The sequence below is a fragment of the Lepisosteus oculatus genome, chromosome 6 (genome assembly GCF_040954835.1).
Source record: "Lepisosteus oculatus isolate fLepOcu1 chromosome 6, fLepOcu1.hap2, whole genome shotgun sequence".
Lineage (NCBI taxonomy): Eukaryota > Metazoa > Chordata > Actinopteri > Semionotiformes > Lepisosteidae > Lepisosteus > Lepisosteus oculatus.
The window spans coordinates 16,020,407-16,037,008 of NC_090701.1; the positions used below are offsets into that span (position 1 = coordinate 16,020,407).

Below are 16,602 nucleotides of genomic sequence, written 5' to 3' on the forward strand. Positions count from 1 at the left end.
CGTACAAATGAGAGGATTACTATTGAGAAGATTTTCTTTAAGCAGGATTTTCCGACAAAAAACATATACGACTGCAATAGTAAAGCGTTTTACTGGTATTTGAATAGTGTTTTATACCTCAGATAAACATAAGTAGCTAAAGAGCTGTTTCTATCTACAGTAACTATGCAAAACTACGCAGTTTATTTGAAAAGGAGCGGAATAGAGGGACGTTTTCAGTCCAACAGGAACAGTGACAAGGATCCCAGTTCCACACGCTACTGTCAGCTGCAGTAGAGTCACTGACGTGAGGCCAGCGCTGCTAGCAAAGAGCAAAATTAACCAAATCACAACAAAGCCACACAACACTACCCCACGCACTGGTTCACACTTGAACTGGAATGCTACTGGGTGCAAAGAGATACTGTAAATGTTGACCTGTTTAAAACGACATCGTTGACAAAAAGCTGAGCAAAACGGGAACAAACGGGTTTGCTGCTAGAAAAATTATTTTAGTATTTGTGGACAAGTATTTTGAATTGTTATATATATATATGTACAGTAGAAAGAGACGTTTAACAGAAGTAATGTTTAAGGTGTATAAAAGGACATATGGACAAGAGATTGGGGAGCCTTAAGCCAAGAAATCAAGTTTTTATTTTTGTAATGCAAAAGTATTAAAATTGTAGTGATGTAAATTATTTGTTTATATGTTAATAATATGTTTATAAGTTACATATGGTACCAAACTGTCTACCAAACAAAGCCATCAGGAAGGGAACAGTAGATAATAAATGAAATCCCAGCTTGCTCTCCATGAGACACACAGACTGGGAGAGAGGCTTGGGGTCAGAGTGCAGGGTCAGCCATTTATATGGCGCCCCTGGAGCAGTTGGGGTTAAGGGCCTTGCTCAGGGGCCCAACGGAGTAGGATTCCTCTGCTGGCCTCGGATACGAACCAGCAACCTTCCAGCCACTGGCGCAGATCCTTAGCCACAGAGTCACCGCTCCGCTATATTTGACGTGCATGAATTTCTGCAACATGTAATCTTTATAAAAAGCACGTGTCCTGGATTTGATTTTGAATCAATCAGGGTTCCTGCCATGTAGAGTTGGAATACGTTCTCTGTGTTCATGAGATATTGTGCTCCAGAGAAGCATCTATAAATTGAATCTACATTGTCCCTGTGTGCTTGTGTACGTGTTCTCAGTGACTGGTGTCTCATCCAGAATGTAGGCCACACTTCCTTTCTTTCCTTCTGGGATAGAATCCTGGTTTGCTGTGACCCTTACTAGGAAAAAGCAGCTTTCACATAACAGTTATAATTTGCAAACATCAAAAACATAACAAATGTATTCATAAGAAATTATAAAAAAGTGATCCTAAGGTCATGTATTGTTTGCTAACATTTACTTTACTTAACATTACTTTACTCACCATCATCTATTAATGCAAAACGATCATATCTGACCTTTTTCTATAATGCATAAAATTGCTTTAAGTGTTATACAGTGTAATAGGATACCTGGAGCTTTATTTTTGCATATGGGTGATCCTTTAATAAGTGTCTCTGTTACAAGACAATCACTGATTAAAAGGTAACATGTTCTTGTGAAAAAACTGGCTATTCAAATGTCATTGTCTCTTGAATGATGATCACAGTGAAATTAAGTTAGTTGGCTAACTTAAAGACTCCTTGAGAAGAATTCAGGCTAGTGGCTGAAAACACTGAAGCGTAATAAATGCAGGCCAAATGTTAAGACACAGAACACGATAATGTGTATTCCCTTTGTTTATTCTTAAAATTTTATGTACAGGAGTGGCTGATTTTTTTTCTTCTTAATGTACATTCAATATAGAAAGTTTATATACGGCATATTATATAGAACATTTCACAAACGCACTAGTCTTTTACATAATATTTTAAATCCGAGTCAATATTATTGTTCCTCCTCTTTTTTGCAGAAGCTCATATAAGTTTGTAAAGGCAGTTATACTGTGAGTAGAAATATCTAGTGCTTTTTGTACTCCGGGGGGAAAAAAATATGAAAGAAGGTTTGGGAAGAGGTACAGCAGAAGCAGAGAAGTGCAGGACTTGATCAAATGAACAGTCAATATTACAACTAGATTTCAGAGACAGTGCTGCACACAGCGAGATCCACAACTGATGGTGGAGGTGGTGGACAGGTTTTTTGTTTCTAGAGCAGTACAAGTAGACTGTAATAAAACACCACAGTCGAGTTTTCTTTTTATCTTTAGCACTGTAAAACAACATTATAAAAATTAGGAAAACAATTTATAAATCAGATTCACAGTCTTGTAAACCGATAACACGTTAAGTAGGGCAAGACAAATGCTTGCCTCTGCTTGACACATCTTGTTTGGCGTTTTCTTCAAGGGGCAGGGGGGCTGTGTATCAAAACTGACAAGGTCGAGAGGACAGGAATGACTTCCTTGATCTTTTTGTTTTCTCTCCTTTCTCCCAAATAAAAAATATATTCGTAGAAAAGTAAATTATGCTTGTGTCACTGTGACCAAAAAAAAAAACAAAAAAAGGCAACAACGCTTTGAACAGAATCCTATGGACTGGGGAAGTCTCCACTTCATGTTCCACAGGTCGCTGTCAAGCTCGAAAGACTGAAGCCTTTCAGCCCAAGTCTCCAACGTCATTGTCAACAGGGGGGGGCACACTAGATAGGACTGTGGATCCTGTCCCAGCGGTAAGATAGCCAGCAACTCCGGGACCTGCAGTTGAACATAAAAAAAAAGAAATGAATAAAGTCAAGTTTTCAAATATCACAGAGGTGTTGCAAACAATTATAAAAATGTATTTAAAAAATCCCCCGACACTCTTTAAGAGGCTGGGGTGGTGGTGAAAAACTGTCTCCATCTACAGTTACTCCTAAAGCAGACATTAAAAGATTACAAAGCATTTTGCATAGTTTTTTTTCCACCCATTTGTGAAATGTTTTTAATGGTTCCACTCTGTTAAAAAGCATGCACAGCTGTGGACATATTTCCGCTCTGCTCTGTGACCTTCAACAAAAACAAAGTTTCTATTTGCTAAGCGCAGACTCAGTGTCGGCAAGATCTTCGCTGGTGAATTTTTCAAGTTCAGGTGGAGTGTTCTTTTAAATGGCAAAAGGAGGCTGGAAAGTAAAATTTTATGACCTTTTCAGCAAGTATGTCTAAGAATAAAGGAAAGCGAGCTGGATATCTACTGCATGTTCCCTCATAATGTATTAAGATGAAGATGATATTCATCGGACGTATATTGTGACACAATACGCAAAGAGAAAGGCAACAGTGAAACAGCATGTGATAAAGGAAAACACCAGAACACACTGTGTTCTACCTGCTTCAGAGCTAGAGAGAAGTAAGCAAGAAGCCCTGGGAGAAGAGGTCTAGAGCCCACTTCTGAGGTGATGAGGGCTACTACCACTCAGAAGGGAAGGTGCGGAGACGCCTGAAGAGAAAAGGAAAAAGGAAGGAATGCCAGAGGCGAAGGAAGAGGAGAAGCAGTGTCCAACTAAGAGGGAAAGGGGCAACCGGCACAAATTCCAGAATTAGTAGCACGGCTTCAGAAAATATTTGATTTCTGTCCAAAATATGAATAGTTGAACGTGATCTACTTCATCTAGGTGCATACGGTACATCTCCTGCCACAGTTTCCGTAAGTTTCTTATACGGTTGAAGCAGTTCAGGTGGGGAGCTGCGTCAACATACGCAGGCTGCAAAGGAACAAGTAACAGGTTTATTCCATGCTGAAAAGAAGAAAGAAAACACACCATTTCGGCTGTGGAGCCTTCTTCGGGTGTGGAGACCCCTGAAGAGAAAGAAGGACCAAAGAAGAAGGCTCCACAGCAAAACAGGTGTGTTTTCTTTCTTCTCTTTTCAGCATGGAATAAACCTTTTACTTGTTCCTTCTTGAAAGGTTACTTCATTTCTATTAGGTAGTACAGCACTCTCAATGTACATTGTTTTCACTGCATTTCTCTTATTGCTATATGATTATTACACAATAAAAGACATATCATATTAACTCACATAAGGTAGCTGTTCAGGACATAACTAATGTCAAATATTAGTCATACACTGGATTTCCAGTCCATTGATGTACTGTAATTGGCAACCAATCAACGTATTCTAACAAATAAGGAGGTATGTGCATGTGTTCAAGTGGTCATTCAGAAGATCTACAGTATATATACTGTATAAGCATTAGGTTCCCAGAATAATCAGTATGTCACTAAAGATAAATTGAACTTCACAGTTAACGTCCTGGAGCAAAGAAAGTTAGGTACCAACCTGTGAGGTACCCTGCAGTCTGTGACTCTGAGATGAATAAGTCATGTTTCTGATCTTTGAAGGCACTCCAGACATTAGAACGAGAGAGAATTTCATTAACCTAGAAAAAAGAAAGTGATAAACATTGCCAGGGGTTATTTGAACTGCAAAACCCTGCTAACAGATACCACATTATTCCTGTAAGGCAACTTGCCAACTCTCTGAAGTCTAAACCAGAACAATGGACTTGCAGTTCTTCTCTGTAAGAGGCTCCTTGCAGCCTGTCTCTGCCCTCCCCGAGTGACTTGAATACTGGTCGTGTGTTCTACGAAGTCTGCATGCACAAACAGCCGAGGGGGGCGTACCTGATCGCCGTACTGAAGACTGCGCGTCATCGATTTCAGTGCTTTTACAATCTGCGCCTTGGTGGCTGCGGGGTTTTCCAGCGTTTCCAGACCAACCCCTTCCAGCAGCCTCAAGAGGTAGGGGACCAAATCCACCTTCAGTGCCTGAGCAGCGAATACAAGAAGAGATGACAAATAAATCAGGAACATATACAGCCTTTGTATCGGTAAGGCAGGGTAAACACAAAGAGGCAGAAGTCATGTCAGATGCAGAAATACTACAATATATGAGAATGTCTTTGTTCTGTATGAAGCATGAACACAGTCACCTTTACTTTCCGAACTGGAAAGATGAACATTGCTACTAGTAGTAGCAGACCTGCTTGTGGTTCAAGACAGATGTGTATAGATTTACAGCATATAGATATACCCATAAGGCACAACGATTACATTCTAAACAGGGCCAGGTCCAGGCTAGCTCTGCCTGCCCAAGCAAACAATTTTATAGTCGACTTCTTTATGAATTTTTGGTTGTTTTTTACCCATGCCTGTGCTTTGTAATTATTTTAGCTTCAAATGTAATAAATGAAAAACTTTAGTTGGAAAAATAAAACAATTTCCTACCGGTGTATGAATTCTTTCACAATTTTAAACATTTTGGGTTAAACTATTTATATACACACTGTAACAAAGAAAAACATTAGCGCCTTTCTTTGTGCCTAATCTCTTAAAAGAAGTTATCATATGAATTGGATTTTTCTTACTTTTAAAACTTGCATAGTGTTTTAATACTTTAATTAAATCTATTTTTTTTCCTGTGGTGCTTTCCACTGATATTAGTGCTAATCCTGACAAATGATTCTGGGACATGGCGGATCTCAAATAATTTATTCGTTTCGGTTTTGAAAAACTGTGGTCACTACAAGTTACTGAAACTGGTAATGTTAACAATTTGTAAAGCAATAGCAACATTTGGGGTGAAAAAAAATCTTACTATGTCAATGTCTGTGGTTATATTCTGCATAACCCTGCTGACCACATTAACTTGATTCAAAATATTATGACAAATTATAAAATTTAATGTACAATAGAATTTACAATATAACTGCACAGTGCTAACCTAATAATAATGGTGATCTGTCATCTTTATTTGTGAAATTCTTGAAAAGATCTGCTTTGTATTTTTAAAATCTTTTAGCTAGTGATGGAAGTGGAGTTTAAACAAATTCTCCCACCCCGTATTCGAGGATAAAACTGGGGGGGGGGATACAATTTTCCTTAAAGATACTGATGTTAGTCATTATTGGAAATTTCCAGTGACTATGAATCAGGTACTTAAAGTCTTTTCTTGTTGTAGTTTGACACATGCAAGACAACTTGCAGTGTCTGAAAATATCAACAGGTACATTTTTTTGCTGAGAAATTAATTTGATTAATAAGTTATCATACAGTATGAAATGAACATAGGGATATTTAAAAGCAATATGCCTCTACAAAGACAATACTCACACAGGTACATCTTAAGATCGCAGCCACAAATATATTCAAACTGAACATGGCAGGCACCTCTTTGAGTATCGTATTTTTCCACATTTTGGTGGATGTTTCCGGAACAAAAATAACGATGACTGGAATGCCACCCCTGGAAACGTGACTACCCAAGCGCATGCTTACTTTGCTGGGGCCTAGAGCCAGCACTGATTAAAAAAAATTGAAACTATGTTTTGCAAACACAGACATGCATAGAAAAGGTATTTATCAGTGCCCCTAACTAAAGCAGTGCTCATTCAATGAAGTCTTCTAAGAAGAACCATACCTGAGCTACAAGGTCAGTTTGCTCTTTTTGGAACATGCGGTTGAGTGCCTCACACGCCACGCCAGCCATGTCTGACCTGATCTTCATTCCACTCATTAAAGGCCCGATGGTCTCCAGCGATGCCATTGCTCGGACACACAGCTGTTAGAACAATATGAAATAAAGATGAGCTGAAAAAAAAAGTTCAGTTTCTTTTTTCTATTGGCAGGCAACCCAACTAAGGCAAAAAAACAACAACTTTAGGTTCTGGATCTCCTCCTTTGATTTAATCCAAATAAAAGAAAATAATCATGGAAATGAGGCTGTGTGTTTTCATTACGTCTATATTCGTAATGGCCTAATTGAGCTACGTATTAGCTTAATTGGATTAACTGAACCCTTTGCAAAGGTCTTCAGCAGTTGACAAATTAAAAAGGCTTTCTGGATTCTGTCCTTCAAGTCCCAATGTTAATGTCACGTATGCAGTATATGCCATATGTTATGTATATGTTCGAATGAATAAAAAGAAGCAAAACTGAAAGAATAATGTAATCTGACATTTTAAAATCTTTTCAGTAAATAACGAAAAATGGAATGTTGCTCACATTTCTAACTGTTACATCAGAGGGTCATACATAACATCTATGTAATAACACTTCAGTAGCTCATTTGAAAACTGAGCTAGTACACTGACCACAACAAGCAAGTACTGTACCTCATTGTCTGAGAGCACGTGAATGACCCGGATGGAACTCTTTGGAATGGCACTGTTCTTGTGAGTGAGGCCCTGCAGAATCTTGGGCAGGTGGCCCAGGGGTGGCACCTGGTCTGCCAGCTGTGCCTGAGAGCTGAAGAGACACACAGTGGCTGTAGTAACAGTCTCCAAGGATTCGCCCTGTGAAAACACGACAAGGTAGTTAAATGGAAAGTCTATACCTGACCAAACGAAGATGGGAGCGAATTAACACACAATTTTGATGACCTTCTTCAGATATGATGGCTTTTCTTGTTTGAAAGGTATTTTGTATGTGTACTGAGAGGTATTTAAACTGCAACAAATATTGCTGGTTCCACAACATGTGGTTTTGTTATGCCTTTCACTACATTAACCCCCACCCCGCTGTGTCACAGGGACTAACCCCAGGGATGTCAAGATTCTTCATGTGCCAGTCCGCATGGCTGCACTTCAACTGGACCTTGATGTGACATGAAAACCCAGAACCTTTTTTTTTAATGTACTAAATCCTCTAAGGTCTCAAATTCTGTTGCCGTGGTTAAAAATAAAAAAGCTGACCGGATTAAAGAGAGGCTGGATAAGAGGCAGTCACTCACGTTGGGGTTGTTTTTCTCCAGCAGCTCTGTCAGGGTCTCCAGTAGCGCCACCAGGAACTCTCTGGGCTTCCGCAGAACCCAGCCTGGCTGAGCGATGAAGATTCTCAGGAAGACGCCTCCAACCGCCAGCTCGCCCTGAGCTGCCCCATAGGCCACCGTGAAGTCTTCAGGCAACTGGAAATAATACCCGCTGTGACTAACGTGCCCTAGTGGAATCCCTCTCATATGATCACAAACTGAACAGGACCGATCAAACTCCCTTATAACTTGTTCAAACTCTGTATGGTTGCTAAGAGACCAAGTTCTTCCATTTCCTAGTAATACTTATAAACTATACTTACAAACAGGGTCACAGAGAAACTGTATAAAGTATTGCTATGGAGTAGTGAGTATGGGACTTGGTTGAATGTCTCATCCAAAATACGGCATCTTCTACAGTACAATATCCTCGGACGTTGGGCATTGTTTTGGAAATATGCATTGAAAGGGGGAGTTCAGTCAGTAAGATTTTCTGTTGTTATGAATATTAAAACAAAGGGGGGATTTTTAAATGCTGACATTTTCTACTCACCCTCCAGTTTACATCAGGATTATCCCTTTGTTGCTTAAAGTGCCTTTCAGATACAAAAAAGAAAAAAAAAACATATTGTAATAGTACATATTAAATGGCCCTTCAGTAATTATTTACTGCAGGTCAAATTGATCTGAGAGACAAACTAAAGCCCACAGGAGGTGTAGAGGAAAATAATAAGAAATACTAACAACAACCCACAACTCAATTCTCAATTGCACAACTGCAAATGTACTGCAAACAAGGAGCTCAAGACCCTCAAGAAAATAAATGGAATAATTGAAGAATTTGAAGATGATCTTGGAAAATATATAAAATGTGCATTTTACACAGTACTAAGCCCTAGCTGCAACATCTGCTCCATCACCCATCTTATTCCTAAAAACACAATACTACCGTATTAAACCAACAGTACTTCTTGTACTTTTAAACAGAGTAGGGAGTATTTTTTATCAGAAATGATATTTAGAGAACCTGACAGGCTCTAGCAGGTGTATTTCAAAATGGAAGATCGGCAATGAGGTTTCATCTTTAATAGCTCCTCTCTCACTGGAGTCATACATACGCGAGCATCATTTCTCTGACAGTTGTGGACACTTTCTCTCTGGAGTTGTCGTTCCAGATGAGCTCAGGGTTCTCGTGAGTCCCTTCAAAGATGTGCACAGCAGCCTCGGAGTTGTCTCTCATTGCATCCATGAAGACCCCAGGCAGGAACTTCAGCAGCGTGAGCCGAACCTACAGACAGAGGAACACTGGGGGCTCAGGAGAAGCGACAGCAGTGAAAGGCCAAAGGTCAACTTATTCTCATCGTCAGAGCGGCCAATAATAATACAAACAGAAACTCACACACCTGCATTTCAAATGACTTATCCTTCATCTCAATAGAAATGGCTAGAAACGAAGAAATATTGCTAAAAAAAAAACAATACTCCCCAAACAATAACTTGAAATGGAGGAAAGGGATGGTTAGTTAAGTATTATTTGAATGTTCTGCAAAAACTTGCAAATAAGTGGATGTCTTTTCGGCCCTGCTAGCTTGTTTGGTCTTTAAGTTGCTAATTAATTGGAGTCTGCCATAGTTGGGCTGCGTCTCACAGAACGAGTAACTTTTGTGTAAAGAAGTGCTTCTTGTTTTCAGTTTGAAATACTCATGCACTAAAAACTATGCAGACCTGTATTGTATTTGTAGTTCTGAGGTTTTGATGGTATTATTGAAGTGGAATAAGTAATAGTTTTATTCCATGCTGAAAAAAAGAAGAGCTCACACTTGAAGAAGGCTCCACGGCTGAAATGTTGTGTTTTCTTTCTTCTTCTTTTTTCAGCATGGAATAAACCTATTACTTGTTCCTTTGCAGCCTACGCATGCTGACGCCGCTACCCACCTGAACTATTACTGAAGTGGTTCTACCTTTAAGTTTCTTTTTTAAACACGGTGAAACAAAAAGAGCTGCCTCTTAAATGACAACCTTACCTTGGGCCCGACAAGCTTGTCTGAGGTCATTTTTGCAAACAGATCGGCAGTCTGGGAGCGAACCTGTGGATGCGTGGAATTGCAGAACAGGTCCAGCAGGTAGATCAAAGCACCTGAAACCCAAACCCACAGCACACATGTTATCGAAAATATCAAAGCACTTGACTGCATCTTGCACACTAAAAAACACAAATACAAAACAAGTTTTAAAGGTGAAGAGATCAATATGATGTGAAACAATATAATTTGTTCCTTTCAATGTCAGTACATTACTGTGCAAATATTCCAAATTTCAGTAACTAGTAGTACGCTGAATGTAGTCCTTTAGACTACACACTAGAAGTAAATAGAAGAAATTATTATACTGAAATGGTACATTTAAGTGCCTTGCCATCCTTAGAAATAACGTCTTCAAAACCACAGTTCATAATGTTGCAAAGAATACAAAAATACAAAGTTACAAAATATATAAACAAATTAACTGGATATACTTATTTTAATTAATTGACATGATCTGCTATGATCTCAGTGGGCCTACTGGTTGTCTTATGCGAAAGCAGACAGAACCAGAGGCTCATATATAAAACCCCCTTTTACCAGGGGTACAGAAATGTTTACCAAAATCATGAAGATTAAAGCTAAAAAGTAAAAGGACAATATAAAAATGAATAAAAAATTTGAATCTGTGAAAAGCTGATTTTCCAATACCAGTAATTCACCCCTAATGGGAAAAAAAACAGACTCTAGATTTTAATTTTTCATGGCTGTTTGCAGCGTGAACTGTGCTGAAGATAAGTGATCAGTGAAGTATAGTAGGAGCTCATTCACACTTGTCACCTACCCTTTGCCATAGCCTCTTTAATTATCTTTGTGTTTGACACCAAGGCATAGAGAGTTTCCAGGACTAGCTGTCTGCCTGAAAGGAAAGAACAGAAATGGAATTGAAATGAACATGAGAAAAAGTTTTAAAACCGAGTGGTTTTCTGAAAATACATATCTTAGCAAATATAAAACTCTGAATGTAATTTTCATCTCTAAAATCCAGACGGCTTGACTACCCCACAGGTATGACTATGTAGTGAAAAATAAACACTATACATTCATCACTGATTTTTCATCAGATACCACTGTCTTGTAAGACTTCTACCACTTTCAGTCATTTCTGCGAGAATTTGTGACATGCATTGCTACTGGTACAAGGCTTGTAAAATAAATTGTAAATGATTTGTCTGAATATTTTCTTATGTACGAGTCACCCCCAACACCACACCACTGTTGTGTTTTGGATTGACATTTCTTGACTTATTCTCAATCAAATATGAGATTCTTCTTGAGGACAAACTATTTGCCAACTTCTGTGTTAATTTAAGGCTTTGATACACACTACACTGAAAGCTAATACTGTAAATTAGTTGTGATTTCAGTAACTAATCAGTAAAATCAAATTACAATGAATTTCTTACTTGAGGGCAGGGAATGCAGCAGAACTAAAAGGTTAGAGAGCACCAAAGACTCGGCAATATTACTGACACACTCCTGGTTGGCTGTCACAATGTTTACCACCTGAAAGCAGATTAGAAGTAGGTGAGAGAGGAACCTTTTATCCTATTTGCAGTGCTTTGCAGTCAGATTCATCCACAAAAAATCATAGTTCAGAAAATATAGTTTATTTATGCAGATAGTTCACACTCTAATATTACACTACGTGTTAAAAAAAGCACTAATGAAAGCTCTTAAACATACAGGCTACAGAGAATGCTTTACAAACAGCAGCTTCACTAGGCTTTAGGGAGGTGAGTGACCTGCCTTTGCACTCTAATTTCATTATCTCAGGTGTTATCAGCATATCTGATAAATGAAAAAAATAGACACCTTACATCAACGTAGTTTACATTTTTCTGACCGTAAAAAGGTAGAATCCTCACTTTCAATGAAAAACAAAATGGCAAAAGACTTAATATATGGAGATTGCGGGTCAAAATGGCTGTAAAACAGCAGTTCTTTATCCTTAACCTGGAGAGTTAAGATGTTTGCAGGATCTCTGGCTTTTTAAAGCACTAGCACCTGAAGAGCTGGGTGTCAAACTGGTCCTCTGATAAAATATCGAGCTGATTCAGGCCCAGTTAAACTAAAAACCTGCAGACATGTACAGTATGCCCTCCAGGAGCAGGTCTGGAGATTTGCAGTATAAGGCATTTGTGCAGAGCTTAGTTTTATTTACAGAATGTTTTTTCTGGTTCATTTTATTTTAATTGCCCTCAAACACAAAAGTAACTTCCAATAAAAAACAAAATATCAGGGAAACTCTGCTTTACCACCAGTTCATCTTTGACTTTTCCCCAAGAACGGGGATGAAAAAAAGAAGGTCAATGCCCGACTTCACCATTTCAGCAGATCTGAAGAATGGACAGCTTTGGAAAATTTACACTAAATGGAAGTTCTTTGTAATAAGTGTCTCTAGAAGGGGGCAGTGTATATTTGAGGGAAAAAAAAGCCTTTAAATACTCAAAAATAATTTAGATCAGTTCTGTTTACAAAGCAAACAACACAAGTCATTACAGGAAAAATAGCCTGGACTTCAAATATGCCGCATAACTCAGATTGTTTTACACCTTCATTTTAATCTCTTAGTGATTAGACAGAGAAAGATGATGCCTTTAGACTTTACCTCCAGCGCCAGCTGCTGAACTTTGCCAGCCCCGTGCACCCTCAGCAGAGAAAATATCAGCTTAAAATGCCCTATGCATTCCGTCTCTGACCCTATAGGAGGAAGACACCTTTAAACATCATGTCAGCATCAGGAACATGAACATCATGTCAGCCTTGGCTGCATGAACTTCACATAACCAGCTCAACACTGCAAGTGCTATATTATTCTGGTTCAACATTAAATTAACCCCTTGCATTCTGACTTACCAGGATTGTTCTTAATGACATTTCGCAGTGCTTCAAGAGCCATTTCAGCCCAGCGTAACCTTTCCTCGTGCTGCTCCGACTCTACCTTGCCAGTCTGGGTGATGGCCATCAGGGTGTGGAGATACTGTGCTTGGGACCCAATGTAGTCCAGAAGACTAGCAGCAAAGGCCTTAGGAAACTGAAGGGAGAAGAAAAGCCTGAAAGTGAGGAAGAGTTCGCAAAAGGACCTGTGTGCCGAAGAATTATTAGCAACTGACCTCAGTTAAGTTTTAAGTTGAATTTTTCAGTTTAACCCTAACCTGTCATCCGCTACCAAATTTTAAGTAGATCATTTCTTTCTCATGTTCTCCTAGGCTGACCATGGGGAATTGATGGTGTGTGATATTCATTAAGATCACATAGCCACTGAACTGAATCCTTCCTCACAAAAACTTGAGTCTTTCATACTTTTTTTCATTACTAGACAATATACTTGGGGGTAAAAATATACCTTCTGGGCCTGAAAATAAGTGTTACAGTATCAAATTAACGTATATTTCTTTAATTCCAATTTTCTTTTTAAAATTATTTTTATGGTCACTTTTATTTGCACATAACATTTAACTTAATTATATTTGGCATTATAATTTCTATTTGCAATTAAATGAAATATGTATATATACACAGGTCACTTTTAAAAGGAAACTTGAAACTCATTAAGCATTCCTCATTAAAAGAAGTATTTTTATTAAATAAATATCTACCATTCCTAAAACATTGAGAAGCCAATAATCAGACTGATGTGTAGAAAAGACTACATAAGAAATGCCCACCCCTTCTGGACCATCAATCACTTGTTGGGGGTCCCAGTCCTTCCCCAATCCCCTACAGGCATCAGTTCCCTTATTTTCTTTTACAGTGCAAGCACTCCTTTTGAGCAGCCTATGGACAAGCCTGTGCTGTTTTGACCTATCCCACTTCCAAAAATACCAGTTTCTAGTTTTAATAGTTTGAAAAATCCAACTTACCTCCAAAGGAAATGTAGGTTGTAAATTGTAGACGCGCACAAAAATCTCCCCCACAATCAGTTCCTTCCCATGTTCACTGAACACAAACTCAGAGCCAAAGCTCTTATCACACTCACTCTAAGGAAATGGGAAAGAAAAAAGATTTATCATTTATACCTTTCAAAGTTAAAAAAAGAGGTAAATAAAATCAGGAATACAAATGATAATACTTAATACATAGAAATGCATTTTTCTTTTACGTCTGTTCAACAAACTGTGAAGTCTTTCATCAGTCGACAGATATGTCAAAAGACTTTCCCTTCACAAACTTTTCCTTCATCAAGTCCATAAATATGAGTAGCTATTTTACTGAATACTGAAAAACTGAATTTGGCCTTTGTGGACAGTGGAAATACAGCCTGAATAGGTTATAGCATCCATTCTACAAGATTCTGAAATATATGCATCCTAACCCCCACTCTATTCTTCATTCACGATGAACCAAAGTGAAAATCACATCCCTTTCACTCAGGATACTGAAAATTGTTCTGGCTAAGAAAGTTGATTGTGGGCATTTTCATACTCCTCAAATTAATCAAACACTACTTGCCACTGATAGTTATTCAACATGCTGTACAACACACATTTAATTTGCTCTGTAGTTCACTCAGTGGTGCGGAAATAAAGAACTTCACAGTGTGAGGTCTCTGGACATCCTCACCCTTTTGATAATGCCCTCCTGTTGACATTCAAGAAACTCCAACAGCTCTGCCCTGGTGCCGTTATTCCAGATGAGGTAAGGGTTCTCTGAATTGCTATTAAGAAGCTTGAGGACCTAATGAGAAAGAAAATAAAGACAGCAGTGGTTTAATGGGACTGTATTGCATGTTGCTATAATGTACATCCACAAGATTCAACTGATATTTAATTATTAATGGCATTAATAAGAGTAGTTATTGGGACCAGAAGGCAGTCTGTGCAGACCTGCAATCTGTGTGAGTCCTAATACCCCGGTGTAGTGATGGGGACACTACAGTATATTGTAAACAGGCGCTGTCCTTCGGATGAGACGTAAAACTGAGGTCCTGACTCTCTGTGGTCATTAAAAATACCAGGGCATTTCTTAAAAAGAGTAGGGGTGCAACCCCAGCGTCCTGGCCAAATTTCCCATTGGCCCTTACCAATCATGGCCTCCTTATAATCCCCATCTATGAATTGGCTTCATTACTCTGCTCTCCTCCCCACTAATAGCTGATGTGTGGTGAGCGTTCTGGCGCACTATGGCTGCCGTCGCATCATCCAGGTGGGGCTGCACATTGGTGGTGGTGGAGGGGAGTCCCCATTACCTGTAAAGCGCTTTGAGTGGAGTGTCCAGAAAAAGCGCTATATAAGTGTAAGCAATTATTATTATTAATTATTAATGATGGAAAAACTATACAGCAAAAAGGAACCATCCTTCAGATTAGACAGAAAACCAAGGTCTTGACTTTCTTTGATCATTAAAACTCCCAGGGTATTTCTAGGGGTACTAAGCCAGGGTCCTGGAAAATGTTCTGCCTGGCCTTTACCAAATATGGACTCCCCAGCTATGAACTGGCTTCATCACTCTATTCTCCTCCACACTGATAGCTGGTGTGTGTTGAGTGTACTGGCACACTATAGCTGCCAGGATACACATTGGTGGTGGAGGGGAGTCCCCATTACTTGTAAAGTGCTTTGAATGGAGTGTCTTTTCCATAAGCAAATTAATAAAAACAAAACATGTTCATTTACCTCAGCTGGAGTATTTGTTGCAAGTTTCCTGGAGATATAGGGAGTTAGCATAGCAGCAAGGCTCTTTTTGATGGTGGGATTTTCCGGTGGGCCCTCTTCCTCCTGGATGTACCCTCCCAATCGGCTCAGAGCTGTCAGGCTCAGTTTGGCTAGGCTGTTGGACACCTCCTGTTGGGGAATTAGGACAGGCTTCAGAATCAAAACCCTGAGAAACTAAGGCACATTACTAGCAAAGTGTAATGAAGGACATGGTTTTAATGGAAGACTCACTTCTTTCTGCCAAGCAGAGAGCCGATCTGTAATTCCTAAATAAAAATCTACACTAACTTTATGATCAAGACCTTAAACCTTCCAGTTAGTCTCCATGAATATTAACGAAGAGAAATTCAGATACTGGTTATTCTGAATTTAAATATGATGCAGTGATACCTTAAGCTTTTACTTATTGAAACATTTGTTAATTGTTGTCCTGATCCAAATGTCATGGATTTGGGGAACCGAACTTTTTTAGCTTGGAACAGAGTAGGACTGGAGTTACTTCAGTTACTTGAAATCCTTAAAGACACTTCTTTACAGCTGTGGAAGTCTTGAACAATTCCTATAGCTACTGTATAGACACCGATGGCCACATTTTGATGGAATTATTGGATATTTCCAACCAGACCAGCAAGATCAGCTAAATGGATTCTCAGATTTGTAACTTTCCTCATGTTCAATTCAGCGACTTTCTCCTGTGCCGGTTTGTTAACTACAGCTGTGACATCGAGTGTTTCTTCTTTTCATTAAAGAGAACTGACCTGCTGGTTGGTGTCCTCATTCTTCTGGATACCGCTCTCCTCGAGAGTGTAGTCGTAGTTGAAGAGGTAGCCCAGGAGGTGCCAGAGAACGCCAGCATGATACATGTGCGTTTGCAGGAAGAAGTCCACCGCGAAGGAGCTCACACAGTCCACAGCCAGGGAAGCCACTCGGGGGATGTTCTGCACAACAGGACCACAAACAAGACCTCAGCCCCTCAGCCCTCAGCCCTCAGGACGGAGGCAAGTTTGCTGTCAGGATTTTGGAATACCCTCATCACACGTCAACGGGGAGAAAGGCAACATGGTAACCATGTGCTCATCACGTATGAGTTACCACATGTGGTAGTTAG

The 16,602-nt window shown here is 39.3% G+C and overlaps 1 protein-coding gene across 7 annotated transcripts in view; it reads right to left on the bottom strand.

Annotated features, from left to right (window-relative positions):
* Window positions 1-1,757: 1,757 nt before the first annotated feature.
* LOC102693828 (dnaJ homolog subfamily C member 13) overlaps window positions 1,758-16,602 on the bottom strand; it is an 82,276-nt gene continuing 67,431 nt past the window's right edge. For 6 of the 7 annotated variants that reach the window (XM_069191019.1, XM_069191018.1, XM_069191017.1 and 3 more), the window contains 17 exons: window positions 16,253-16,432; window positions 15,456-15,623; window positions 14,404-14,517; window positions 13,704-13,820; window positions 12,697-12,874; window positions 12,449-12,540; window positions 11,244-11,343; window positions 10,622-10,696; window positions 9,781-9,893; window positions 8,875-9,044; window positions 8,310-8,352; window positions 7,739-7,912; window positions 7,122-7,301; window positions 6,428-6,568; window positions 4,633-4,776; window positions 4,289-4,388; window positions 1,758-2,725 (listed from right to left, as the gene is read on the bottom strand). In XM_069191019.1, coding sequence (XP_069047120.1) covers window positions 2,628-2,725; window positions 4,289-4,388; window positions 4,633-4,776; window positions 6,428-6,568; window positions 7,122-7,301; window positions 7,739-7,912; window positions 8,310-8,352; window positions 8,875-9,044; window positions 9,781-9,893; window positions 10,622-10,696; window positions 11,244-11,343; window positions 12,449-12,540; window positions 12,697-12,874; window positions 13,704-13,820; window positions 14,404-14,517; window positions 15,456-15,623; window positions 16,253-16,432 — 2,187 coding nt within the window. In that variant the 3' untranslated portion in view covers window positions 1,758-2,627. Of the gene's footprint in view, window positions 2,726-3,335; window positions 3,447-4,288; window positions 4,389-4,632; window positions 4,777-6,427; window positions 6,569-7,121; window positions 7,302-7,738; window positions 7,913-8,309; window positions 8,353-8,874; window positions 9,045-9,780; window positions 9,894-10,621; window positions 10,697-11,243; window positions 11,344-12,448; window positions 12,541-12,696; window positions 12,875-13,703; window positions 13,821-14,403; window positions 14,518-15,455; window positions 15,624-16,252; window positions 16,433-16,602 lie in introns of all 7 variants that reach the window. The other variant, XM_069191016.1, reaches the window with a different exon arrangement.